This window comes from Pan troglodytes, chromosome 15, assembly GCF_028858775.2.
Source record: "Pan troglodytes isolate AG18354 chromosome 15, NHGRI_mPanTro3-v2.0_pri, whole genome shotgun sequence".
Lineage (NCBI taxonomy): Eukaryota > Metazoa > Chordata > Mammalia > Primates > Hominidae > Pan > Pan troglodytes.
Genome location: NC_072413.2, coordinates 19,113,767 through 19,141,544, shown reverse-complemented (window position 1 = coordinate 19,141,544; position 27,778 = coordinate 19,113,767). Strand labels below are relative to the sequence as shown.

The window sequence follows — 27,778 nt, the reverse complement described above, 5'->3', positions numbered from 1 at the left end:
TGTTGTGGTCATGGATCTGATAGTTATTAGTCTTTGACCAGAGTTTATGAGGTTATTAAGGTGCATGCATGTTTATAAACTAGAGAAGAATTTAAAAATCGGAGAAAAAGAAATAATACCATAGCACAGTCTTCTCAGGTACCTTCAGTTTAAGTCCTTTATTACAAGGAAAACATAAAAAATCTTTCAATCAGTAAGAGCACATAAGTCTTAATGATCTAGTACATTTTTTAGTACTTTGACTTACTAGGGTGATTCAAAGTTTCAGGAAAAAGAAAATTCCCAGTATCATTTTCTTAATCTTATTCAACCCAAACATAAGAATGCCAAAAAATACAGAGCTCACATTTTGCTGGCATACATTTCCAAATTTTTAATGCCTCCCTGACAGGTGAATTTTAAGGATAAAAAAAGCAGACACTTTCAAAACATTCCTTGTGATGAAGTAGAAAAAGCCCTGGATAAGTGGCCAGCTACACTGGATTTTTGTCTCAATTCTTCCATTAACTTTATAGTCTTCAGCAAATCCCTTAACTTTGAGCTTCTATATGTAGTGACATCATTATAAGTGCTGTGGTATTAAAATGTGATAAACATAGATGAAAGCATTTTGAAATGTTTGAAATACTACATAAATATACATAATAACTAAATTCCACAGGATAGGATCTGAGAGAGCTAAGCTGACCAGTATTATAAAAGGAAGCTTATTACAGAAAAGCCCAGCCTCATTCATTATAGGTTTATGTCTCCATTTCTCTTTGGTGCAATGTATTTAATAGAATGAGTTATATAGAGAAAAAGAGTAAGAAATGAGCTGAGGAGACAGAGCCTGGGACAGCTCAAATGCATTACTCACTGCTATTTAAGGAGTTAAGTGTAAGGTCAACCACTCGCGATAATCCCTACACGGTGGCATCTAACCGTCAAAGTGCACAGGCACCTGTGGGTTACCCTCACAGGCAATGACAACACGTCTAGTGCTCGCCATGGCCCGATATCTGCAGTTGGGTGCCCTGGAACTTCCTGTGTCCCTGCAATCTGTGACCTTCACTACACCCTCATGGCAGTTCATCTTGCCGTTCTTGCATTGGATATTGGTGGTGCTGCAGATACTACGAATGTTCCAGATATCTTCATGGATGAAGGTGTTGAAGCGCTTGCAGTGATACAAAGTCATCTTCCGTCTTTGCATCATCAAGTTGCAGTAGCGATCACTGCCACCTGTCTCCTCAGGGTGCACGTGTTGCCGCAGGAATCGCTGGTACATGCCATCCTGGCCATAGGAGGGCTGGACCAGCCCCAGCCCCAGCAGGGTCAGCAGCAAAAGCAGAAGCAATGAATGGGTCCTCTGCAGAGCCATCAGTATCTTAGAGGTGCCTAGAAAAGAAAGCAAGGGGCAGGAGAAATAAGGTAAGAACTGGGCACTGGAAAAAGGTGTTGAGAATAGTAAGCTGGCATCCTGACTCCATAGTCTCCTCTTTCCTCCTTCTTATATGCACCATCTCCCCACTCATCTCTGCTACTTTTCCCACCCTTGCTTCCTCAAGAGTGAGTAGTTTGCAAACATGATCTTTTCTGAAAGCAAGACCTTTCTCATTTACAGAGAGAAGTTGCTGTAGCCAGTACAATGACACAGGGCAGGGACTGACTGCGTGGCTGCCAGGCTTGTGTGGTCAGAGTATAAAAAGAGAGAAAAAGGTGAACCTACATGAAACTGCAGTTGTGTGTCTCTTGGGGGAATTCCGTAGGTGTATGATCTTTGGGGAGTGTTTGGTTCCCGGGAGGCTCCAATTCCCGACAGTTTGGATGGACTCAGGATAAGTCACAGAAAGTTTACAAACTACTTTTAATACCTTACATCTGGGAATCTAGGTGGAGGAAGAGGACAGAGGAATATTTAGGCTTTGCCTTTCCTCTCATATGACTTGTTTTTCTTTGTCATTAATTTTATTATTTTTCTTTTCTTTTTGGTCATGTGGCTATTATTCTAATTTGATTTAAAATCTATTCTAATTCTAGAATAATATATGTTATACATTAATTTAAAATGTATTATTCTAATTCTAATGTAAAATCAGGTCCTTTTGGAAATCCTTTTACTTCTATTTAAAAAAAAAAAGCAAAACCAGAGTACCCAGATACAGTTCTTAGAAGACAGTTGATAATAGCTACTGTTTGAATGAACTAATAAGTGAAATGAGTAAGCTAATGAACAAATGCAATTAAATGGATAGAGTAAAGGTGTTTCCCAGGCTTATGAAATTGACTAATAAGAGAAGCTAAGAAATGTTTAAAAAATAAATTTAAACAGCACAATATCCTCAAAAGAAAACTTGGATTGTGTCTTCTTCTCCTTGCTGTTTCTATGAATAACCTAAAAAATCTAGGCCATGGAGATACATTGCTTTGTCTTGCATCTATTCTTGATGTTCCTCCTGTCTTGTCAATAGTTGTTGGTAGCTGTCTGTCTTCTCTGGTTGCAGCATCATTGTGTTGTCACCTCTTGGCAATGAAAAATAAGCATATATTTTATAGCATTAAAAAAAAGCCAGAGCAGCAACAAAAAAAGCATTGCCATGTAGTTTCAGAACATTCATTGCTTTCGTTGACAGATTAAAGAAAGGAATCCAGGCCTATCTTAGTCTACACCCTGTGGTCTTTCCACTATCCTCTACTGCCTCTCTCATCCCACGCCCCAAATATTCAGGATATCAAAGACATTTATGCTCAGAATTGCTACTTCCCAGCAGCAGAGTTTAATCAAGATTGGAGGTGGACTCACTCACCAACTGACTAGCCAGATGCTGCCATCTGGCCGTCACTCCTGGAATTGATGTGAATTGTAAATCGGCTTGATTCTTGCAGTGTAGCAGGGCTGATTCACTACAGCAAAGAAAAATCATCCCTGATTCAATAGGAAGTGAGCAACGCAAATTAGCAAGGGCAATGTTTTGAGAGTCAGGCAGCCCAACTCTGTATGTGCCGTCCAAGGACTGACCCCAGTTGAGCTCCTAGTTTGATGTATATGGGTACTATTGTCTTTTGATTTCAAATTCTCCTTCGTAATGGTGGATCACACTGTGTGAATGACTGAAATGGCTTCCAAACGACCTGTACCTTACTTTGTTCTGCTGAAAGGCTACCTTTTCATTATTGATAATGAAAGCAGTATCAAACATGGATATTGTTCTTTTAAATGCCATCTCCTATATCCATAGCCATCTTTTGCCTTTGCACATAAAGATATCAAGCTGTATGTCATATCTGTGTGCCTGCAGCTGTAGATGTGAGATACAGTGTTAGGAAGAGAGGGAAGTAAAGAGATTGTGGGAGGAAGGGCAGATGTTTGATTTCCTTTTTGCCCCAAGAACAATGCATACAACTTCTGAAGGTATACTTAGTACTTGGATTATAGCTTCAGCAGATCAATATACTTTGGTTTGCTTTTCCGGTGGCACCTCGAGTTTCCATGGTTTTATCTACTTTCTCTCATCCTGATTCTTTGTGACCAAAAATATGGTTTAGCAAGATAACTAGCTACAGAGAAAACCTCACCTATGCATGCGAGAGCAGACCCAGGACGTCAGCTTTTCTACACTACTCAAGTAAACAAGACATAGAGAAATATTTGAGGACAGCAGGCCAGTGTGGATACCAATGGGTGCATCTCAAAGCTGTAGCTACAAGAGAAAATTGAATGATCTCCACATCATCCCAACACACACTTTTGGGTCAGGATTTTCCCCAAACGCTTTCTCCATTGCACCACCCTGACTCACAGTAAGAACTTCTTTTGACACTGTGGTCTAAAAGACTGAGGCTGTGACCATGAGAAAATTACTTAATCTCTCTCAGCAGATTTCCTCATAAGCAAAATGAGCATGTAATACCTACCTCTTAGGGATGTTATGAAAAGAAAATCAATCTAAGTGCCTATAACAAGGCCTAGCACATGGTAAATGCTCAGTAAATGTTGGCAATTGCTGCATTTTTTTTTTTTACCACTTCCATTTTTCTTGGTTTCCTCTGCTTCTGTCAATCTGGATAAAATAATGAATGACTACAGAGTTGCATATATTATTGACTCCTCTTTATTTCGTAGAGCTAACTGTATTCTCAAGATATTGGAAGTCTGTTTTTAAACTATAAAATATCTCAGCTACTAGATTCCTAGAAAAATTTTTCTTCTCCAAATTGCATGGAATTTTCTTCCTTGCATGTCACTATTCTTCAAAGCACTTAGCATTTTGGAGTGTTCCTTCTTTTTCCTTGCAAAGCCAACAATCACAGCTGACCAGTACTTCAATTCTTCAATTGATTCACTCAGGATAAAATGACCTGCCTGTGACTTGACATTTTATTTTAAACAGCTTGTGGTTGTGATAGAACAAGAGGCCCAGACCAAAAAGGACTAGGAATGCTTGCTCAGCTGCCAGTACCATCGGCAGGTCAGGAAACACCCCCATCCCACTGCCATGTGATTTCCTATGAAACAGCCATTTCCCTGAACACCAGAGCAAACTATGGGATGACAATGCTCCAAGCAGATGTTTGGAGAAGATGTGAGTTTTCACAGCTTATGATGTGATCAATATAATAACGGTCCATGCCTTTCACTTGCCCTATCAAGGCCCTGAGTGGCAGCAATGATCTTGAGTAACTTTGCCTCACCTCAAGGAAATAGCACTGGTTGGAGAACTTGAGAAAAGGGCCCAAATAGTTTACCAGAAACTGGGACTTTCTCATTTCCTGAGAGGTTTTTGAGATTTGGTAATATGGCAAATTTTCTAGTGACAGAGGTTTGGAATACTTTTTCCTATTTTCTTAAGGAATGACAGTGTTTTCAGTTTTGAAATAGACTAACCCAGGTTGCACATACCAGCAACCTACTTCTCAAACCCATTCCTAAATTTGAATACTTTCAGTGAGGCTGGGCTCTCCTAGGTGGTACCTGGACAATGTTCTATAACCTGAGTATTGGGGAGCCACGGCTTTTGGCCCATTTCAGGGCAATACCAGGAGCAGGAGAAGCCACCATAGGGAATACTGAGACCACAATAATTATGTGTTCACAAGGCAGTGAAACTGGCGATTTATAACTAATTTATTGGCAACCACTTTCTAAATAAAATATCCAAGTACCTGTTAACAGAAATTAGTTAACAGGAAGCTAACCACTGAGTCTGTAGATTGAACAGTGTATTTTACAAAGAGTGTGTTAACCTAAGTTATGTTAACTTAAAAACAAATCTTGAGAATTGAGGAAGAATAAGGGATAAACTGGGATAAACTGGGATCTTTCTTTCTTTTTTTTTTTTGAGATGGAGTCTCGCTCTGTCGCCCAGGCTGGAGTGCAGTGGCGTGATCTCGGCTCACTGCAACCTCCGCCTCCCGGGTTCAAGCGATTCTCCTGCCTCAGCCTCCCGAGTAGCTGGGACTATAGGTGTGTGCCACCATGCCCAGCTAATTTTCACATTTTTAGTAGAGACAAGGTTTCACCATGTTGTCCAGGATGGTCTTGATCTCTTGACCTCGTGATCTGTCCGCCTCAGCTTCCCAAAGTGCTGGATTACAGGCGTGAGCCACAGCGCCTGGCCGGAATCTTCTATAACTTCCCCAAAACATCACACTTGCCAGACATTAGTTGATAAAGTAAAAGATTACAGAGGAAATAATGTAATTGGTTTTTGAATTTTATATAAAATAACCATGACAAGAGAATATCCTGGGGGCATTCCATTCAAACATCAAAATTATCTCTCGCTTAAGACAAAAGGTGGCTACCCTGAATGAATTTTGGTATTCATGCTGGATTACATATGTGTATATGTGTGTGTGTCTGTGTAAGAGTGAGAGAAACTATAATAATCTGTTGGTATGTTGGTACTTGGTCCTTGGAAACTTCTCTCCAAGGTCTCATATTTGTAGAAGTAATATTAGCTTATTATTTGACAGAAAAAATAATTTGCCTATCTTGGAAATTCTGCTTAGTAGCTACGAGCCCTGGAATTTTTCCATCTCTCTCTGTAGATCAACATACCATACTTTCCTTCACAGAGAAGTAAAGTCTACCTCCCTAATGACTTGTAAAAACTGACTGATAAGGAAAAAGTGGCCCGGCTCAGTGGCTCATGCCTGTAATCCCAGCACTTTGGGAGGCCAAGGTGGGCGGATCTCCCGAGGTCAGGAGTTCAAGACCAACCTGGCCAAAACGGTGAAACCCTGTCTCTACTAAAAACACAAAAATTAGCCAGGTGTGGTGGTGCATGCCTGTAATCTCAGCTATTTGGGAGGCTGAGGCAGGAGAATCACTTGAACCCAGGAGGCAGAGGTTGCGGTGAGCCGAGATTGTGCCATTGCACTTAAGCCTGGGCGACAGAGTGAGACTCCATCTCAAAAAAAAAAAAAAAAAAAAAAAAACGAAAAGAAAAGAAAAAGGCATTTCTATCCTATGCAGTCCTCTCAGGGAGCAGCCAAGTAGAGAAAATGGGGGAAAGATCAATATGCCCAGAATCAGTGAGAAGACTCTGATTCTTACTGATATCAAGACATTTTTATTTATTAAACATGTTGTCAAACAGAAAACAAAAGGTCCAGGTAGCTCTTTCTTTGGGCCCTTGGCAATGAATGTTGCCACCACTGTTCTGGGTGCAGAGGGGAAATGGAAGGCAAGGACAGCAGAGCCAGCACTTGACCAGTGGCCCGCTGGTTACGGACGACGGAAAATTGACTGATCCAAGTGGACAGGTAAGCCATTTTCACAAGCAACAACAACGTTTCTGAACCCCGCTGTGGCTCGGTACTGGCATGGAGGCCAGGGGGACCCTCCATGTAGCTTGCAAGTGGTGACCTGGAAAGAAGACTTGCTTATTCTTAGGTTTTCTCTGTGAGGGTTTCCATTCTTGTTTTCACAGATGGCCTTGATGCTGCGCTTGTTGCCATGAATAAATGTGTTGATGTCTTTGCAGGGTGAGGTCAGGCCCCGTCTCCTCATGATGCTTTCACAGTATCTGTGATCCCGGCCCTGTGGTTTGGCATCATAGTGCTGGGTCAGGAAGTGTGTGTACCTGGAGTTATCCTGAGCCAGGGTCGGTGGGGTCAGACCCAGACCCAGCACGAAGACCAACAACAAAACGCCCAGGCCCATCACCATCTCTTCCAACACAGGCTCCTGCCGAGGGCAAAAGGAGGTGTGGTAGACACAAGAACAGCATCACCAAATTAGGCTAAAAGGACAGGAGCTTTGCTCTCTGACACGGCATCATGAATCAGATCTTTTCCACCACCAAATTTTATATTCTATTTTCCCTTCCTCATTAACCTCACACTTCGTCAATCCCGTCCTGCGGAACGTCTATTTAATAGTTTCCTGAGCACAACCTCTAGCTCCAACCATTCTTCCCCATCCCTTAGAATCACTGAGTATTTCTCTATCAGTCGTAACATTACAAAATCCACTCTCACTCTTTAATTCATGTATTTATTAATTGGATAACGAACATTACATAGGTCTCTACTGGGTACCAGGGACTGTGCTAGGTCCTGAGGCACATTAAGACATACCAAATGACGGCCGGGCGCGGTGGCTCACGCCTGGAATCCCAGCACTTTGGGAGGCCAAGGCGGGCGGATCACGAGGTCAGGAGATCGAGACCATCCTGGCCAACACGGTGAAACCCCGTCTCTACCAAAAATACAAAAAATTAGCCAGGAGTGGTGGCGGGCGCCTGTAGTCCCAGCTACTCTGGAGGCTGAGGCAGGAGAATGGCGTGAACCCGGGAGGCGGAGCTTGCAGTGAGCCGAGATCGCGCCACTGCACTCCAGCCTTGGCGACAGAGCGAGACTCCGTCTCGGAAAAAAAAATAAATAAAAAATAAAAAAATGCCTCCCTAATAGGAAATGAGGCATCCATGGGGAAAAGATGGGGGCTTCAATGTACTGAGATGAGATAGTAATACAGGAGGTGAGAGCTAAGAAGAGAGTTTTAGGGGAGTGGTCTCTAACATTTTTGGCACCAGGGATCATTTTTGTGAAAGACAGTATTTCCATGGATGGGTGGGGGATGGTTTCAGGATGAAGTTGTTCTGGCTCAGATAGATCATCAAGCATTAGTTAGATTCTCATAAAGAGTGCACAATCTGGATCCCGCACATGCGCAGTTCACAATAGGCGTCCAGCTCCTTTGAGAATCTAATGCTGCCTGCTGATCTGGCAGGAGGCAGAGCTCAGGCGGACAGGCCACAGACCGGGATTTGGGGACCTCTGTTTTAGGGAACCCTGAGCCCAGGGAAGGAGTCAACCATAAAATTGTTTACGACAGGCTTCTAGCTAATTAGTCAGCTAATGTGAAGAAAGCAGTTGAAAGCAGTTGTATCCTGAGTTGAAGGGAAGCAGACCTACCTCCCCAAGAAGTAGGTGGTTCTTGTTCGTTTATGAGTAACTCACTGAATTTATGACTGGCTATGATTTCTTGGTAGTCATCACACATACTGAGAAATTCTCACAAAGGGAGAAAAATCTCATCTTCAAATTGTATTACATTCTTAAGTGTAATACAATTCTTATGACCCCAAATGTAAAAATAAATGGTACATTTTCAAAGACATTAAGTTAATTATTAATTTTTTATTTTGTGCTTCTCTTGTGTGTAAGTCAATGAACATCTTCGTATCAAATAGTTCTGTAGCCCTTGCAGGAAGCACCAATGTTGTACAAGTTGTGGGGATATTGCTGTTTACAGAAGGGAGTCTGAGCTTAAAAAAGGCCATGGGTCCTGACACTAGGCCTGTGGTGTGGCTAGCCTGTTCTGAGAGCAAGACTGTGGATCTAGAAAGACACAGGACCCCAATGTTCTATGGTTACATGGGAAGACATGTGACTGGGTGAGCAAAGTGGGCTCTCTTTCTAACTTGCATTTGGTGTTGATTCCATTACAAATTATTATCTATGAACTTAATGCAAACATTTCCAGCTGCTATTTACTCCATTATTGTGGAATGAAAAAATTCCTTAGCATATTATTTGGTATTCTTCAGCAGTGCATCAAATTTGTCTGCACCAACATTTGTCTATACTTGAGAGAGTTGCTATCTCTAAAAGTCTGAAATTCCATGCTGAAAGTGTGTTCTTGGGAGTTTATCAAGAAAGAGGTACATGATTGCAGAATGGAGAGCCAGCCCTAAAGGAGTAACAAGTATTCACTCATGCAGCTGCTCCAGTATAGCTGCTGGGCTGCCAAGCCACCCACTTGCCACGTTCTTCATATTTACATCATGCTTTTCAGTCTCCTGGGTGTGTTTCCTGTTTCTAGTTTTTTGGAAGATCTTATTAAAGTTTTATTGATTTGTAATCAATTAAGTCTCTTGCTCTGTAATGAACAAATACTGACTTCTAATGTCAAAGGTCTGCCTTACATAGTCAACATCCTTCTGCCGGGTGCCAGAATCCCGGAATTCAAAAATCAGGAAACGGAACCAGAGCTGCTAGTACCTAAAAGAGTCGTTAGGTGGCAGTGGTGGATAGGAATGTTACTAATGTCTTCTCTAGGAAATACCGTACTTGGAGGAGGTGCCAATGCTGTATAACTTGTGGGGATATTGCTGTTCACAGAAGGGAGTATGAGCTGGTGAGCCTGTTTAGAATCTCTGTCCAAACTCGCTCTGCATTAGATATTAAGACCAAGGACACCTCACTAGATAAAACTGCCAAAGTAAAAGCCACAAAGTTCAGAATCTACCCATAAGGATATCACAAAATAAAGACCCACCTGTTCTCAGGTTTCACGGGTGCCATTTCCAAACATGCCATTACCCACGTGATCGTGGATGAACAATGAACTATTTACTTGTTAGTGTTTCTTACTGGTGTATATTCCACAGAACTCATATTATTCACCTTGAATCAACATGCTTGCCTTATTATAACCCTTAATATTTTTTAAGTAATTGACTTCATTTTTCTCTCCAGGCCTGGGTTTGTTCATCAAGAAAATAAAAGAGTTGCTAGCTCTAAAAATCTGAAGTTTCATGGTTCTCATTAAACATAATAGAGGCTTTGCTAGTTTCAATAGCAAAGGTCCAGTGACCCTCAGTTACAGAGACAAATTTTGTATAAGTTTAGTTGGGGGCCTGTAATCTTGATTCCCTAAGACATCCAGGAACCAAATCTCAGCAAGCGTACACCAAAACCACCAATATCTAACATCTGCTCCCTCACTCAAAACTTTCTCAATATATTCAACTCTAAATTCCTCAAAAAGCAAGGTAAAATGGAATTGGGAGAAAACCAGTAAGAGACAGATTATTTGTGGTGTAAAAGTGAATCTGCCTAAGCCAAGGGTGCAAAGCCTCACATCTGGTGGCAAAAGTCCTATAGATATATCCTTCTGTACCCAAACACGTAACTGTCTGTCAGCTTTTTGTCAGTGGAATTAGTCCCAGCTGTTCTCTGTCCTTTTTTTCTTTTCTTTTCTTTCTTTTTTTTTTTTTTTGAGACAGAGTCTTGTTCTATCGCCCAGGCTAGATTGCAGTGGTGCTATCTTGGCTCACTGCAACCTCCACCTCCCAGGTTCAGGCAATTCTCCTGCCTCAGCCTCCCAAAGTAGCTGGGATTACAGGCGCCCACCACCACGCTTGGCTAATTTTGTGTATTTGGTAGAGACGGGGTTTCGCCATGTCAGCCAGGCTGGTCTCAAACTCCTGACCTCAGGTGATCCGCCTACCTCGGCTTCCCAAAGTGCAGGGATTACAGGTGTGAGCCACCACACCTGGCCCCAACTGTTCTTTAGAGTAACTTTATCTTCTGTATCAAATGAATCTGTTAGTATTCACAAGAATTAATATTCTCTCCCTCTCCCCACAGGCAATGTTCAGTATTCAAAAGATTCATCAAATTTTACACACCAGGGAGTTAACTTGACAGTTTATGATGAGTAACTATAGTTATCATTTTCGTCAATGTGGCTTCACACTTTTATATATCCTAGGGCAAAATCCCCCAAAGTAAGAGCCTAACACCCAAGGCATATTCATCCCTTTATTGCTTTTCCTTCCTTCTTCCCTTCAACCTGCCAGTGAGCCTTCTTTTGATCTTGGGATGTGTTCCACTTTGTTTTGAAAGAGCATCCAAAACTTTTCTAAGAAGAGAAATTAGCAGGGAAGGTTAGAAGGAAACAATGCTAAAAACATACTTTCTGTTTCTTTCCTTGTTAAGCCACGTGTAATGCCTGTAACAGGGGTGGACGACGGGGGAGGACTCCCGATGGCCTTCAGCAAATGGCTCCCCCAGGCCTTTGGGGATTTTATCACAATTTAGAAATCCCTCCTAAACTTCCACTTGCTCCCAGTCTCACTAATTTCTCTTTATCCACATATAGGCCATCCCAAAAGAAACCTGTTTTCATTTTAAACTTTAGAATCGGATCCATTTTCTTTTTAATTCATGAGCTTGAGCCTGGAGGCTTTAAAGGGAGGAAAATGGTTTCATTAAAATGGATGGATGGCTAGAAATAATATATAAAACAAATTGAACAATAGATTACCCAGGAGGAAGAATCTTACAAAAATCTGGCAGTTTCCCTTCAATGGGAGATGGGTTCCAGCTGTTTGTTCCTGGAGATGGGTTCCAGTTGTGTGAACCTGGAGGCCTCTCCAGGTTCTGATTATATAGTGTTCCTAATATATAGTGTCCCAGTCCTGGCAGGGACATGAAAACCAAGGACACTGCTCTTGAACAAACAAGGAGGGTCATTCACCTTTGGGCTGGGCATGATTGGGTTAGATATTAACCCACCTGAATGGATTACAGATTTGTTCTGGAAGACAAAGTTTGAGAAACATGGCCTTCTGTCCAAAAGTTGCCTTTTTCTGTTGTCTGTGGTGCTTACTCTTGTCCATGGCAGGACTGAGGTTTCCCTATTCACACATAATAGTCTGGATCCATAAGATAGCATCTCTGATCTCCCTGGGCCAACTCCAAGAACTGCCTTGGAAGATGTCACAGAGTAAGATATGGTCTTCCAGTAGGATGCTTTTCCACTGTACTATTTATCGTTTATCATATCACATTCTATTTATCGTATCACATCATTTGGTTTCATGAACGGATGCTAAGCACGTTATTCCATCGATTTCATACAGCCAGGAAAGCACTTCCAGAGAAGGTTGTGTGACAGCTATTAGTACACTGCCCCTCCCCCTACACTCAACTTCCCAGCTTCTAACCGCCGGAAGCAGGCTTGCCATGTTTCCTGGGTTTCTCCTTCTTCCATCTTTACCTGTCCACAAGAGACTAACCCTGAACATTCAATCTTCTGATCCTTGTAACGTAGTTGCAAAATTGCTTATCTCTGTCATCAAAGCAGGGCTGTAGATCCATTGCTTGCGTAAAAACAGTGGGCCAAAGGTCACCAGGATCACTTTATAGATCTCATAGTTTCCAATATCAGACAGCAGCAGGGTACCAACTGTTTCACAGACCCCCAGCATTTGCCCACAGTGGTGTTGGATCTAGGACAGTGTTATCTTTTTAAAAATCCTCCATCCTTTGTTGTCACCCACCTACCTGCCAAGTATTCAGTCTGGCTGCACTTGAGAAGGTGTCAAGAAAAGACAGGCTGCCTGCTAGTAAAACAAATGCACTTGAAATCACAATAATTATAATATTCAGTGCAATCTTTCATTTTGTGAAGCTCTCACATACATGACTACATTCAACCAACACCAGGACCGTGTGAGGTAGGCATTATGTAAATATGCTCTGCTCATGAGGAAACTCCAAGAACAAACAGCAGATGAATGGTGGAGTCAGACTTTGAACCCTTCATAAGCAAGGAGAAAACTGACCTGTCTTTCCAGGCTTAGCTCAAGCAACACCACCTCTGAGTCCCGAAAAGCGGTACCCTGCCACAGCATACAACCCATATGCGCCTGCACACACACAGCCCCATGGCCTGAAGCACCAATTCAAGCATCGACTCACACAAACAGAGCAGCCTCTGATTTTAGAGTTCTGCAGTAGTGCTGGGGTGGGGCAACCAGCAGCCTCTGAATATAGTTAGGTCCCTTCTCTGCCTCTGGGCCTTCACTGGACAACCTTTGGAGGATACACAATCTGCCCACAATGCAAAAAGACAGTTTTTTGTTTTTCTTTTAAACTTGGCACAAGGAAGTTTTGTTGAAACAAAAAGTAGGGTTTGGGGGAAAAATTACTATTTCATTAGAATGCATCTAAGCACTTAGTCATTTGTGTTTAAAATACAACAAGGAATTATATTCTATGATTAAGGAACATCACATCTTTGTCAGTAATTTTAATACAAATGAAGGAATTGCCAATTGCAAAAAACCTCATATATTTTTTAAATGTTCAGACAGCTTTAACTTGAAAGTCATTCCCCTTTCCTGGAGATTTTTTTCTCTCTCTCCCTCAAGCCAATAATGTCCCTGCACACAGACACGGGATGCACGGGTCCTGTTTCCAAGGACCCTAGTGTTAGAGCACTTTCCTCCTTCATACAGAGTATATATGTATCATTCTGTCTCTAGGACTAATTATAAAATTAGATGATGGGAAGAATGGACTAAATAATTTCTATATTTCTTTATTATTCTAACACTTTAGGTCTATAAGCATGAACTTATTCAATAACGGAAGTAACAGGTAAAGAAGGAAAAGCACACGTGGCAAGAAGAACCACGTCTCCAGGAAGAGGCAACAGTACTGATTGAAGGACAGTGGGGACAAAGTCCTGCTGACATGCCTGTATTTCCAAACAAAGACAAAAATTAAACATTTGCTTTTCAACCAACTCTGGGCTTTGTGCCCACTCACTCTTTGTTCCCGTTCCCTCTTTCCCAAGTATTTCATGGCATTCTTCCGGGAATAACTGTTTACAGAGAATTACAGAGAATCTGCTTAAATACAGATTCAATAAAAACTCCTAAAGAAAGGTTTCACTGACTTTCATTGGTCCACTTTTTTATCCAGCTACTTTAATTTGAGTCACAGTGACCAATGCTTCCAACAATAACTTGACAAACCTCTTATTCTTGCCTGCTTAGAACCTGATTATCTGTTTTCAACAATAGCTAAAGCCATTCCTCTTTTCCTGGAATGATTTTTTCCATCCTCTCTGCCAAACGATAGTTCATCTCCACATTACTAGAGTGCCTCATGTCCTGTTACTAACATCGTACCACTCCATGGAGTCATAGAACAAGAGTGGGAGGGGCCTCTGAGACTCTGTCCACCCCTCATATTAAAGAAGAGGCAACTGAGGAACAGAGAAAGAGACATGTATTGCCCAAGGAACTCATGGCATTCGCGGGCCTAGAAGCTTTCCAATGCACCACACAATTTTTTTTTTTTTTTGAGACGGAGTCTTGCTCTGTCACCCAGGCTAGAGTGCAGTGACGCAATCTCTGTTCACTGTAACCTCCGCCTCCCAGGTTCAAGCGATTCTCCTGTCTCAGCCTCCCAAGTAGCTGGGATTACAGGCGCTCACCACCGTGCCCGGCTAATTTTTGTATTTTTAGTAGAGATGAGGTTTCACCATCTTGGCCAGGGTGGTCTCGAACTCCTGATCTCGTGATGCACCCACCTCCGCCTCCCAAAGTGCTGGGATTACAGGCATGAGCCACCGTGCCGGGCCCACACAACTTTTATATTCCATACTAGTACTTTCTAGACAATCAGAGCTAACTTTAAAGGGGCCACTGAAAGTTGCTGTTCGAAGGAAACCTACATTGACTATTACCATAAATTCAAAAATTATTTTACTCTGCTTGTCATCAGTAAAAGAATTGCTTGAATTGAAGCATATGTAATAAACCTATCCTCTTGCAAAACTTGTTAGTGGCTCTGTGGTTAAGTAAGTCTTGAATACCTGAGGCTGCTTCTGGGAAGGTGGTCCTTGCTGCAGATAATGATGTCCCTTGGGTTTCTATTGATTACATTATGACTTGATTATAAGATTCTTACTGTCACGAGGGAGGGTCTTGGCTCATTTGAGATTTCCCTAGCCCCCTGAGTGGTGCTGAAATTGTTTTAATAAAGATGTTGCGCTTTACTCATGTGCTGCTATTAGCATTTGACGTGCTGTCTCAGAGCGAGAAAACGGAGGATCCCAAACTTCCAGTAGGAAGGCTTAGAGAAGAGGCTGCTGGCAAGTGTCTCTAAGAATTGCACAACACTGGCTGAGGGTGGGTTAAGGGTGAGGAGGCAGAGGAAACAGAAAACACCGATCCCCAAATGTTAGTTACGCTTGCAAAAAACTAAGGCCTGCTTCAAAAATCTGGTGATTAGCCTGAATAACTAGCAAAGCTTTCTTAGTTGTGGGCAAGTGCAGGCCTCCTAGGGCTTCCCTTAGGTTCAGCGATTCTGTGGTCCCCCTCCAAGCCTACTAATCAATAGAAGCTGGCATCTCTGCCCAGCTGCGCAAAGTGAAACCCTGAGTGGGAATGTAAAGTCGTTAACTCATACAAATACTGGGCTTTCACGTCCCTCCCCATTCCTCCCTCTCCAGCCCCGTCCCGCAAACTCCTCCCCAAGGAGTCCCAAGCTGCCTCTACTAGGAAAGGACTCCCCAGCCTAAACGCCCCTTATGAAGCTACCAGAGAGGAGGAGGAGGAGCAGGAGTGTGAACCTACCTCGGCCTCAGAACAAGTCCGCAGAAACGGGCAGGACAATGGAAAGAAGTTTTGTTTCTCACCCGCTTCTTCCTCCCTAGTACGATGATGGGGAGCCGGTAGAAAACGCAAAGATGTTCTTTTGAATCCCGCTTTGCATCTAGGTGGGGTTGGCGTCCTTGTGTGAGTGTGTGTACACGGACGGAGATGGGGGCGTAGTGAGGTGTGGCGGGTCGGCGTGCGAGCCTCTGCGTAGTTGGGACCGCGCCCCGCTTCTCCGAGGAGGCCCCTCCCGCCTGGATCAGCCCTTGGAGCTGGCGCCGCAGCAGCACCCGCCCCAGGGGCCGCAGGGGCAGCCCAGGCAAAGAACGAGCCTGGGATCCGCGCTCCTTCCTCAGCTGGAACCCAACGGGCAGCAGCCGCGAGAGCACTGCCTCCACGGAGGGCAGATGGCGGGAAACTGGCTTCTGCTCCCAATTGCCAGGCGGCCCTTCAGAGACTACCCCTGGCTGAGCGTCCAGGAACCCATGAAGCTTGGTCTTTACACTGGTCGACAGCACCATCTGCCACGTACTTATTCGGTGCTGCTTTCTTTGGCAGGACAGCCCATCGCGAGACAGTTTGTGTTTCGAATTTAACGGAGACTTTTTTTCAGCAGTTGCCAAAAGGGGGTGGAAAAACTATAATCCTGAGGGCTCGTCCGGGATTTGAACCCGGGACCTCTCGCACCCAAAGCGAGAATCATACCCCTAGACCAACGAGCCACTGTATTTGAACGTTCCTTCCTATCACTCTGAATTTCTCTTTTCCGCCTGCTGTTCTGAAGGTTTTTTGTTTTGTTTCTTTTCCTCTGTTGTGACATTTCCCTTTGACCTTATTTAGTTATTCCTTCCATCTTTACCAAGTTTCAAGTGTGGCTTATTCTCTGGCTTATTCTCCTCGATCCAGATGCAGGATGGGGTGAAGGAAGGCAGTTTTTTAGACTTTAGGTCACATGCTTGTGTCTCACTGAGCCCGGGGAGCGATTTAAGCCCGCTAGGGCCTGGAGGGAACCTGGAGGGGGCTGAAATAGAGATCGAGGGCCAGAGCTGAGCTCGGTTGCAAGGCTGTAGGGCACTGAGCCCCAGGACAGACGCGCGATACGTATATATCTGCCGGCCTTTGGACTTAACGTAGAAGCCAAAATATAACACACTTCGGTAAGACAACAGTGCCTTCCCCCAACGGTTGGACGATTCGGGCCTACTATCTTTCAGAAAGGTAACCAACTTTTCAAGACGCGATTAACGCAGCCCACCTCGCGGCTAAGCTGTTTCCTTCGGACAAGGGTGAGAGACAGAAACAGATTTGATCACGTCAAGATACAGAGATTTTTTGCACAAACGAAGAGCAACCGTAAACCCCAAAACATCAGCTTTTCCTTCGAGCCGGAATCGAACCAGCGACCTAAGGATGACGACACATTAAGTACTACAGTCCTCCGCTCTACCAGCTGAGCTATCGAAGGAAGCACGGAAACAAAGCTCCTAAAAATCCCTACTCAAGACATCCTTAACCAGAGACGGGAAAGAAAGAAATCTCTTTATATCCGGAAAGTGATTACTGCAGAGTCACAGAGCCAGCTTGTAAGACAGTCCTGCGTCCGAGGTTCTGAGGACAACCTTTCTAAATCTGGATTCCCCTGCCTCACTGAGGGGCTCCCAAGCAGAGCAGGCGCCCCTGAAACTCGGGCATACCGAGGCTGCACATCCTCTGGGCGCCCGAGGGCTGTTGGCCTCACTGGGCGCGGACCCAGGGGCCTCGCGAGCATGGATGCGTGTGTTTGTGTGTAGGGCGGGGACCGGCACCTGGGCGTCGGAGAACTGGGGGCTGAGGCGGTGGGACGCACACAATTCTGACTGCGCAACTGTGAACGCCGGAGAAGGCGGGCCTCCAGGCTTAGACCCGGGCTCCCTGGTGTCCTCACTTCCTGCGCTTCCCTCCCAATCTCGGCTCTTCCGCTTACACGTCCACAGACACGGGAGGGAGAGGGTGTAGAATGGAGCAGTGGTCCCCAACATTTTTGGCACCAGGGACCGGTTTCGTGGAAGACAGTTTTTCCACGGACCGCGGGGGCAGAGGGAAGACTTGGGGGATGGTTTCGGGATGAAACTGTTCCACCTCAGATCATCAGGCATCCCTCAGATTCTCATAAGGAGTGCAGTTTAGATCCCTGGCATGCGCAGTTCCCAATAGGGTTCGCGCTCCTGTGAGATTCTAATGCCACCACTGATCTCACAGGAGGCGGAGCTCAGGCGGTACTGGTAGCTAGCCCGGAGTTCACCTCCTGCTGTACAGCCGGGTTCCTAACAGGCCATGGACAGGTGCGCGGCCCAAGGGTTGGGAACCCCTGAAATAGAGGACATCTGGGCAAACCCAATGTTTCTGTGTGAATTCGCTTTTGGAGATAATATTTTTAGCTCATTCAAAAGGAAGGCCACATTTCTCTGCGTTAAAATCAAATTTAGTGACCCAAGTCTCGCCCCTAAAGTCGGGCCCTTAATTTCCCAAAACCCCACTGGCACATGAAACCTTGCCTCACAACGTGCATCTCTCTTCTGGACGCCTGGCCGGAGCGGCCATTGCTGGCTCTTCCCGTTTCAGAAGTGGAACCTTGATCTCTACTCCAAATATGCCCAGACCCGGGGCTTGAGAATAGCTTAAAGGGCTATTGTCTCGCCTAGCTGTCCCCATTTCCCGCCCGGCAGTCAGCAGGGCTCTCGCCGCCAGTCCGCAAGCAGGGGCTGACGGTGATTTCCACCGCCTGTGTAATGGATTCCGCCGCATTCCAGGAGCTAAAGCAGCATTACTACTGGAACCTAAAGGAAACGTTCTGCTGAGCTAGTGTTTGGAAGCTCTGAACAGAAGCAAGAAGCTATAATTTGCCACATTTTCTGAGACTTAGTTCAGAAAGACTAGGAGGGGAGTTTTTCAAAAACCATCCGGAATCAAGAAGGTAGTTTCTTAAGGCCCCAGCGAGATTTGAACTCGCGACCCCTGGTTTACAAGACCAGTGCTCTAACCCCTGAGCTATAGGGCCTCACGCAGTAACCACCTCTTCCTTTCACAGAAAAGGAAAAGATTTGCAGGGCTTCTGCCAGCATCTGAGCATAGAAACTAAGTAAAACCTGGATGTCCTTTCAATCCATTTCCCGACTACTAGAATTCGGTTCACAGACTCAGTGTTCTTGCTGGGGATGGTACAAAGTGAAGGCCAGTGAGAGGGACCACTACTATCCTAAGATTGGAGAAATCTGCCCAACGCGACACAGTCTAACACAGAAAGATTCTCCACTCCCTCACTTCAGACTGAAAATTAAGAAGGGAAAACCGGCAGAGGAAGGAGCTCACCACAGGTCTCACTTGAAACTGCTGACATCCGCATTTTGTTTCCTGCTTGACTCAGGACTTCGTACCAGCAACTGTCTGCCTCCAGAGACCTTTCTCACAGCTGCGAGTCTCAGTGCCAGAGCAGGCATTCGTTAATTTGCAGTTTAATTCATTCCTTCATTCAACAAACACTGCATTCCAGTTCTGTACTAGGCTCTGCACTAAGAATTAGGGATCCAGATATGATCTTTATCCTGAAGTCACTGTCACAGTTTTGTGGAACAAAAGAACTTTAGTTTTCATGAAGGAAAACAATGAAAAGTAGCTGTGCCAGGTGTGAAGGGGCGTTGGCCATGCCAAGGTCCACACATTTACAAAGTGAACCATCCGGGGGTGTCTTCAAGAGGGCATTGGCCTGAGCTGCACTATGAAGGGAGGTTAAGACTTAGAGAAAAATGGGAGCAGGGTGGTCCCTGGTAGAATAAAATTACGAGCAAAGTCCAAGAGAAAGACTGAGACATTCAAGGGAACACTGGCTGGGGCAGCAGGTGAGAAGATTAGTAGAAGAAAATAGAAATTCACCAAACATTGATGAGTTTGCGGAATTAATTGAAGGGACGAGCAACCAGAGTCAGAAACACCAGTGACTGGCCATGGTGAAGATGCTCAAACATAAAGCTGCAAAAAGGTAATCGTTATGGGACTGGAAAGGAAGGGATGAGTGAGAGCGTTACAGGGCAGGGCGATTCTGCTGAACCTAGGTATGAAGTGAAATCAAGAGGAAAGAGAGGGGACTCTCAAAGGTGTCTTGAAGAGGCAAGATAACACCTGCAGAAAAAAGGAAGCCTACTTCTTCAGGGTATCTGGAGAGGGCGGAGGGGTGATGCTAGGATTTAGGTAAGCTGAATATGAAGTGAAGGTGGAGCAGTTCATGGGAATTGCATGATAGCCAGAATAGTCTCGTGTCTAGAGTTTCATGAATTGATAAATGAATTAATCAAATTACATAAGTCATCCATTGAGTTAGAGACTCTACGAGTTATGCACTCTTGAAGGAAAAGAATACAGAGAAAACAGCTGAGACTAGAACATAAGTTTTGAATAGCCCTGTTATAGGCATATGTTATGTTAGTGTGTGTCCAACATCTTTTAAAAATTCTCCTTACATGTGGATATTTCACATATTATAAGTAAGTCTGTCCTAGAACACTTGCTTTCCCAGCTTACAGCTGAGAATGGGCATGTGACCTGGGCTCCACCAATCAGATGCATCGCCCAGGAAGCTTTCCATTTAGAAACATAAAACAGGAGTACAGGATACCATAAGGAAAACCCATGTTTTTCCAAATATGGTATCAGTGTCAAGTTTTTGGGTATGGGTTTTCTTAAATCCATATACTGCTGTTTTTCTTTAGTTCTGGAAAACTCTCAGTCATTGTGTTAGTTTGCTAGGGCTTCCATAATAAAATACCACAGACTGGGTGACTTAAACAACTGAAATTCATTTTCTCACAGTCCTGGAGGTAAAAAATCCAAGACCAAGGTGTTGGCAGGTTTGGTTCCTTCTGAGGCCTCTCTCCTTCACTTAGAGATGGCTGGCCTCTTGCTGCCGCCTCACATAGCTGTCCTTCTGTGGGTCCACACCCTTAGCTCCTCTCTTTGTGTCTAAATTTACTCCCCTTACAGGTACACCAGGTTGGATTGGGGCCCACCCTAATGGCCTCATTTTAACTTAATCATCTCTTTAAACGCCGTATCTCCAAATACAGTTACATTCTGGGATACTAGGGATTAGGGCTTCAACATATAAATTTGGGGGAGATACATTTTAACTAATAGTAGCCATTACCTTCTCCTATATTTTTTATATATTTTTTAAATTTTTTTTTAGGCTAGTCAAGTGAAGCAGTGGGAGTGGAGAAGGAACAAAGAGACCTGTAACTGCTTGTGATCAATTAGTTGTAAACACCACTGCACTCAGACCAGCCAGCCTCCTATATTGTTTTTACTCCATTTTTTTCTCTCTTTTTAGAACTGAAATTAAACATCTATTAGAGCTTCCTACCTTATCTTCCATTTATTTTAACCTCTCTTCCATATACATATACATATATATACACATATATACATATATATACACATATATACATATATACACATATATACATATATATACACAAATATATATACATATATATATATTTGGTCTTTTTTTCTATGTTGCATTCTGGATAACATTTTCTTACCTTTAATACTAATCAGTAATTCTCTCTATAGCTCTGTTTAATCAGCTGTTAGATATGCCCATTAAGTCATTTATTTTGGTTAAAATGTAATTTCCCATTCTAGAAGTTCTAGTTGATTGTTTTTCAAAACTACTAGGCCAAATTTTTTTATTTCCTGTTTTTTGCAGATATTTTCCAGCTTGTTTCTTATTTCCTTAAGCACAGTAATTACAGTTGTTTTAATATATATAACTGATAATCCTAATATCTGAATTTTATGCCGTTGTTTTGTCAACTCATGTTGTTTTGTTTTCTTGTAAAACTTGGTCATCTTTGAATGTGTACTGCTCAGTGTCTTTGCAAAATTACATGCAGTGAGTTTTTGAGGACAAGATGAAGGTTATCTTCTTTTAAAAATATATATATGACTTTTTTTTCTCCCAGGCACTTGGCACTCTATCAGCCCAAGAAGATCCTAAACAAAGTTAATGGCCAGGCATTCTCTGGATCTCCAAGATACGTAAACCCAAGGTGCAAATCAGAATGCTGACCTGTGGTCCCAGCTTCTCAGAAAAACTCCTCACACTTTCTATTTTCCTTTGCTAAGCTCAATTTTTTTCTGCTGAGCTCCACAACAATTACTAGAAGTAGGAGAACAGACATAAGTGTACTTCTTATTTGCCCTTACCTTAGGGGAATAGCTCTTTGGAGTCCCAACTTAATATTGGGAGGGTGTCTTACTAGTCTTCCTACCTCTGGTGGGTGCTGTGTCTTGATGTCTGATCCTCTTGTTTCTCCCACCCAAACAGGCTACCAAAATTATATAGCCCAGCATTTCAGGAATTAACAAATGACTTTTTTTTTTTTTTTTTTTTTGAGATACAGTCTCGCTCTGTTGCCCAGGCTGAAGTGCAGTGGTGCAATCTCAGCTGACTGCAACCTCCACCTCCCAGATTCAAGCAATTCTCCTGCCTCAGCCTCCCGAGTAGCTGGGATTACAAGTGCGTGCCACTACACCCGGCTGATTTTTGTATTTTTAGTAGAGACGGGGTTTCACCATGTTGGCCAGGCTGGTCTCAAACTCCTGACCTCACGTGATCCAACCCGCCTGGACCTCCCAAAGTTCTGGGATTACAGGAGTGAGCCACCGCGCCTGGCCTATCACAAATGCCTTTAGGGCTACAAAGGTCAATGCAGAGATAACTTACCTTAACTCTCTGAATTCCACCTTTCCCTTGGTTTCTGGCCTATTAGTTGCTTACTACCATATCAGCACTTTAATGCTTCTAAGGAGATTTGATAAAAGTATTTATTTATCACTTTGGGAGGCCGAGGCGGGCGGATCAAGAGGTCCGAAGATCCAGACGATCCTGGCTAACACGGTGAAACCCCGTCTCTACTAAAAAATACAAAAAATTAGCCAGGCGTGGTGGCAGGGGCGTGTAGTCCCAGCTACTCCGGAGGCTGAGGCAGGAGAATGGCCTGAACCCGGGAGGCGGAGCTTGCAGTGAGCCCAGATTGCGCCACTGCACTCCAGCCTGGGCGACAGAGCGAGACTCCGTCTCAAAAAAAAAAAAAACAACAAAAAAAACCTATTTATTTATTTTATTTATTTCTGTTTAGAGATGGGATTTCACCATGTCGCCCAGGCTAGTCTTGAACTGGACTCAAGTAGTCCTCCTGCCTCGGCTTCCCAACGTGCTGGGATAACAGGCGTGAGCTACTGCACCCAGCTGAGATTTGGTAAAAATCTTATGCAATATTTTTAATAATTTTTATTTCAAGAAGGATTGGTCTAAATTAATTAGCCTGCCAATACTAGAAAGGAAATGGCAGTTGTGGGAGCTATAACATCAATCATAGTCCACCACACGGACTGAGAAGCAGAGAAAACAGTACTCCAGAGAAAGCTTAAGGGGGAGAATGCCAAAGCACAAAATGAAAGAGCGGTGACGGCTGGAATAGGAACCTGCTCTTTCTAGTTATAGCATCCTTTCCAGAAGACATCGCTGGAAAAGGACAAGATGGTTTGGTGGTGCGGCCAATTAGTCTTAGCAGTTTGGTAGTGTGGTTGAATGGTCAAAGGCACTGAATTTAGGCTCCAGTCTCTTTGGGGACGTGGGTTTAAATCCCACTGCTGCAAGGGTCTTTTGTTCCTACATCAGTAATAATTATTCAGTGTGTCTTCACTAGGGGATTGACCTAATGTCAAACCCAACGTGATTTTTCTCACTGCCTAGCACTGGGCTGGGGGAATGGAGCCGCTGAACGAATGACTCACAGCCTACCTGCAGGGAGCTCTTAATTCAATTGAACACCCAGACCACTAAGAGATGTACTCCCAACTTCTGTTTGAAAGGGAGCTGGTAAGACCTTGCCAAATAAATGACATTTGAGCTGGAATCTTGAAATAATTTTGAAGGTACAGTATGTGTTCTGTGAAAGAGAAGGATAAGGTAGGGTACAGAATAGAGGGGAGCAGGGAGTGAAGTGAGCCTTTGTTTCATTTGCTCCTAAGTGTTAACCAGAAGAAATCTGAGCAGTTGCACACAGAATGTAAAATATCCCTACGTCCCTGCTGCTGACTGCCTCTGGGAACACCCTGCGTTTCCTACAGGATGTTGTCTCTGGTTTCTTTACCTACCGGTGATCTCCTGCTACAACCCCTTCCCTCACCCACCATTTTTCCTTCAGTGTCTGTCCCTCTAGGTCTGTCACTAGGACAGTAAAAAAGATGGGTTAAGCAGGACATAAATCACCAAGGGAGGCAACTAGTCACCAGCTCAGGGAGGTGATATTTCAGAAGATTCAATGCTCAGGCTTGAGCCAACCACAGAAGACCACCCTCGCTGCCACCTAGACCACAAAGAGTCCAAATATGAGTTTGAAGTCAGAATTTGAGCTCTTTAAGGAGCAACCTTACTTTCTAGCCTTTGAGTGCAGTGCCCTTCCTGCCCCATGTGATAGCTTTGGTACCCAGGAGGAGCACTGGGCAGGATTTGGGGTCTCTCACATCCAAGTTTGAATCCAGGCATTGTCCCTACCTCAAGGCTTTGGGAAGGAGGCGACAGCTCATGTTAGCAGGTGGTGATGGAATCTGATTGGCCGGTGCCTTAAGTAGGCAAGTGATAAGTTTATCCATGTGGCTCTTTACTGTAGTCATCCCTGCTGTAGAGGGCTGTCCTGCGTATTGCAGGATGCTTAGCGGAACCCCTGGCCTTTCCTCACTACATGTCAGTAGTAATATGCCCTCCCTACCCAGCTGTGACATCAAAAATGTCTCTAGCCACTGCCAAAAGTCCCCTAGGAGGCCAAGCCATCTCTGGAGATGACTATCTCCCAGTGTGTAGCTTGTCTCTTACAGTGTCTTTACCAAGGCAGAGGTTTCTTAATTTTAATGAAGTTCATTTAATTGTGTTTTTCTTTTGTGAGTCATACTTTCAGTGTTGTATCTAAGAAAACTTTCCCCAGCACAAGTTGACAAAGATTTTATTATAAAAATTTTTAAGTTGTGGGTTTTATTGGTAGGCCTATGATCTACTTGAGGTTCATTTTTATATGTAGAGCAATGTAGGAATCAAGAATCTTTTCTTAATTAGCCGGGCATGGTGGCATGCAACAGTAGTCCCAGCTACTTGGGAGGCTGAGGCAGGAGAATCGCTTGAACCCAGGAGGGGGAAGTTGCAGTGAACCAAGATTACACCACTGCACTTCAGCCTGGGCAACAGAGTGAGACTCCGTCTCAAAAAAAAAAAATTTGTTGTTGTGATTTTTCTAAAGTTTGCTGAGAAAACTACCTTTCTCCACTGAATTGCCCTTGAAGCTTTGGCAATAGTCAATTAACAATATGTATGTGGTTTTATCTCTGTACTCCTGCTCTATTGATCTATTGTTTTAAATTTCTTAATGCCAGTATGACACTGTCTTAATTATAGCAGTTTTATAATAAATACAATAAAATATAAATAAGTCGGGCAGAGTGAGTCTTCCAACTTTGCTTTTTCCAAAGATGTTTTGGGCATGCTGTCTTTGAATTTGCATATGAATTTTGTAATTAGCCTGTCAATTTCTTTAAAAAAAAAACAAACCCTGTTGGGATTTTTATTGTAATTAGATTAAATCTATAAATAAATTTAGGGATAACTAATATCTTAACAATATTGAGTCTGTTCATGCACAAATATGAAATGTCTCTTGATGTATTTAGGTTTCCTTTCATTTCTCTTAGCATTTTTTTTCAGTGTACAAGTCTTGGACATATTTTATTCCTAAGTATTTTATATTTAATTACTCTGTTGTAAATTGTATTGCTTTTTAAAATGTCAATTTTCACTATTACTAGTACACACAATTATACATATGTATATACAATTTATAAAATAATTATGCCAAGCCTGGCCAACATAGCAAAGCTCCATTTCTACAAAAAATGTTTTTAAAAAATTATCCAGGTGAGGCTGGGCGTGGTGGCTCACACCTTTAATCCCAGGAGTCCATTCAGTCGGTTGTGGGTGCTTAAAATTAGTTTGGCTTAAAAATCATTCATTTTCAACCCTCAGAGGCTAACTTGAGGTACATATTCTAAAAGTATTAGCTTCTTTGTGACAGAGCTTATAGAAAAGATGGGACAGAGATGCTGCTCCCAGCACCAGCATAATTGCCTAATGGGTTCATCTTGCCCCTGCCCAGAAAAGCTGATTTACTGAGACAGTGTTATTGCAATGAAGAGTTTAGTAAATGCAGAGCCAACTAAATGGAAGAATGGAAGACTGGAGCTTTGTTATTACTTCTATCAGCCTCCCCGAAAATTCAGAGGCTAGGGTTTTTCTTTTTTTGAGACGGAGTCTTGCTCTGTCACCCAGGCTGGAGTGCAGAGGCGCGATCTCGGCTCACTGCAATCTCCGCCTCCCGGGCTCATGCCATTCTCCTGCCTCAGCCTCCCGAGTAGCTGGGACTACAGATCCCCGCCACCACGCCCGGCACATTTTTTGTATTTTTAGTAGAGACGGGATTTCACTGTTTTAGCCAGGATGGTCTCGAACTCCTGACCTCGTGATCCGCCTGCCTCTGCCTCCCAAAGTGCTGGGATTACAGGCGTGAGCCACCGCGTCCAGTCGAGGCTAGGGTTTTTCAAGGATAGTTGTGAGACAGCCAGGTGGAAGGGGGTCCCCGCAGACTCCCCGACCAGCCTGTGCACTGGGACGAATGCGCACTGGGGTGGAACCTCGGGAAGTTAGTGCCATTCGCAGCGAGGAGGAGCCTGGCCCCATCTCTTCCTGGGAGGAGCCTGGGATTTGAAAGCCTGGGCGGCAAGTGCTCTAGCAGGGACTCTGGCCCAGCAGAGTCCCCCTTTTCTTCCTTTTTCACCCAATAAAACCCTGTCTTACTCACCATTCCAATTGTCTGCGAGCCTGAATTTTCGTGGCCGTGGGACAAAGAACCCTGTCTTGAGCTCAACTAAAGAAAAGTCCCGCAACATTTGGGCAGGCAGGGGAATGCTGATTAGTTAGGTCAGAGATAAAATCATAGGGAGTCGGAGCTTGCCTTCTTTCACTGAGTCAGTTCCTGAGAGGGGGCCAGTTTACCGATCTCGGTGACGCCAGCTGATCCATTCGGAATGCAGAGTCTGAAAAATACCTAGAACAGCAATCTTAGATTTTTACAATAATAATGTTATCTATAGGAGCAATTGAGGAGGTTAGGATCTTGTGGCCTCTGGCTATATGACTCCTGAGCCATAATTTCTAATACTGTGGGCTAAGTTGTTGCTTTTACAAAGGAGGTCTGACCCCCAAGCAAGGAGGGGGTTTGCTTCATGAAGGGGCTGTTGTCATGTTTGTCTGAAAGTTAAACTACAAACTAAATTCCTCCCGTGGTTTGCTTGGCATACGCCCAGAAATGAGCAAAGGAAGCTTGGAGGTTAGAATCAAGATCGAGTTGGTAGCCGGGCATGGTGGCTGACGCCTGTAATCCCAGCACTTTGGGAGGCCAAGGCGGGCAGATCACTTGAGGTCAATAGGTGGAGACCAGCCTGGCCAACATGGTGAACACCCATCTCTACTAAAAAATACAAAAATTAGCCGGGCGTGGTGGTGCACGCCTGTAATCCTAGATACTCGGGAGGCTGAGGCAGGAGAAACGCTTGAACCCGGGAGGCGGAGGTTGCAGCGAGCCGAGGTTGCGCCACTGCACTCCAGCCTGGGCAACAGAGCAAGACTCCGTCTCGGAAAAAAAAAAAAGATGGAGTTGGTTACATCAGACTTCTTTCACTGTTATAATTTTTGTAAAGGTGGTTTCACCGGCTGCATTCTTCCCATAGCTTCTACTGAGAAACTGGGGAGATTGCTGGCGGTGGGGAATCTGGGTCTAGCGAAGGTCTCAGGCAGTCTGCACTGATACTAATTTTCCAGGTCAGGAGAGACAAAGTAGTCATAGTGGGCCCATGTTTCCCCAGTGTGTCAAGCCAAAAGGTTAAAATAATAGGCACTATGGACTTAAAGAAATCAAAATTAATTTTGTCCCAAACCAAATTGAGAACCGTAGCCTGGAACACAA

The 27,778-nt window shown here is 43.9% G+C and overlaps 2 protein-coding genes and 3 non-coding genes across 11 annotated transcripts; all 5 read right to left on the bottom strand.

Moving 5' to 3' along the window:
* Positions 1–139: 139 nt before the first annotated feature.
* RNASE4 (ribonuclease A family member 4) lies at positions 140–15,788 on the bottom strand. 4 transcript variants are annotated; one of them, XM_009427361.3, is made up of 2 exons: positions 15,651–15,788; positions 140–1,380 (listed from the first exon to the last, which is right to left on the bottom strand). In XM_009427361.3, exon 2 carries the CDS (start codon positions 1,361–1,363, stop codon positions 920–922), a length of 444 nt encoding a protein of 147 aa, XP_009425636.1. In that variant the 5' UTR covers positions 1,364–1,380; positions 15,651–15,788; the 3' UTR covers positions 140–919. The 4 variants fall into 4 exon arrangements, with proteins under 4 accessions (XP_009425636.1, XP_063648809.1, XP_063648810.1 ...); XM_063792739.1 differs by lacking the exon at positions 15,651–15,788 and adding an exon at positions 11,562–11,650; XM_063792740.1 differs by lacking the exon at positions 15,651–15,788 and adding an exon at positions 11,543–11,627.
* On the bottom strand, positions 6,535–15,782 carry ANG (angiogenin). 4 transcript variants are annotated; one of them, XM_009427387.3, is made up of 2 exons: positions 15,651–15,782; positions 6,535–7,174 (listed from the first exon to the last, which is right to left on the bottom strand). In XM_009427387.3, the coding sequence occupies exon 2, from the start codon at positions 7,154–7,156 to the stop codon at positions 6,713–6,715; it is 444 nt and encodes a 147-aa protein (XP_009425662.1). In that variant the 5' UTR covers positions 7,157–7,174; positions 15,651–15,782; the 3' UTR covers positions 6,535–6,712. The 4 variants fall into 4 exon arrangements, with proteins under 4 accessions (XP_009425662.1, XP_009425661.1, XP_009425660.1 ...); XM_009427386.5 differs by lacking the exon at positions 15,651–15,782 and adding an exon at positions 11,562–11,649; XM_009427385.4 differs by lacking the exon at positions 15,651–15,782 and adding an exon at positions 11,543–11,645.
* Positions 15,789–16,321: 533 nt separating the features above from the next.
* On the bottom strand, positions 16,322–16,393 carry TRNAP-UGG (transfer RNA proline (anticodon UGG)). Its single transcript has one exon. It is a non-coding gene; the product is annotated as a tRNA-Pro (tRNA).
* Positions 16,394–17,047: 654 nt separating this feature from the next.
* Positions 17,048–17,136, bottom strand: TRNAY-GUA (transfer RNA tyrosine (anticodon GUA)). Its single transcript is given in 2 exon segments — positions 17,048–17,083; positions 17,100–17,136. It is a non-coding gene; the product is annotated as a tRNA-Tyr (tRNA).
* Positions 17,137–18,635: 1,499 nt separating this feature from the next.
* TRNAT-UGU (transfer RNA threonine (anticodon UGU)) lies at positions 18,636–18,708 on the bottom strand. The gene has a single exon. It is a non-coding gene; the product is annotated as a tRNA-Thr (tRNA).
* Between the last annotated feature and the right edge of the window lie 9,070 nt (positions 18,709–27,778).

Coding starts and splice junctions, on each gene's coding strand:
- ANG (XM_009427387.3), bottom strand. CDS start 7,156: ATGGTGATGGGCCTGGGCGTTTTGTTGTTGGTCTTCGTGCTGGGTCTG.
- RNASE4 (XM_009427361.3), bottom strand. CDS start 1,363: ATGGCTCTGCAGAGGACCCATTCATTGCTTCTGCTTTTGCTGCTGACC.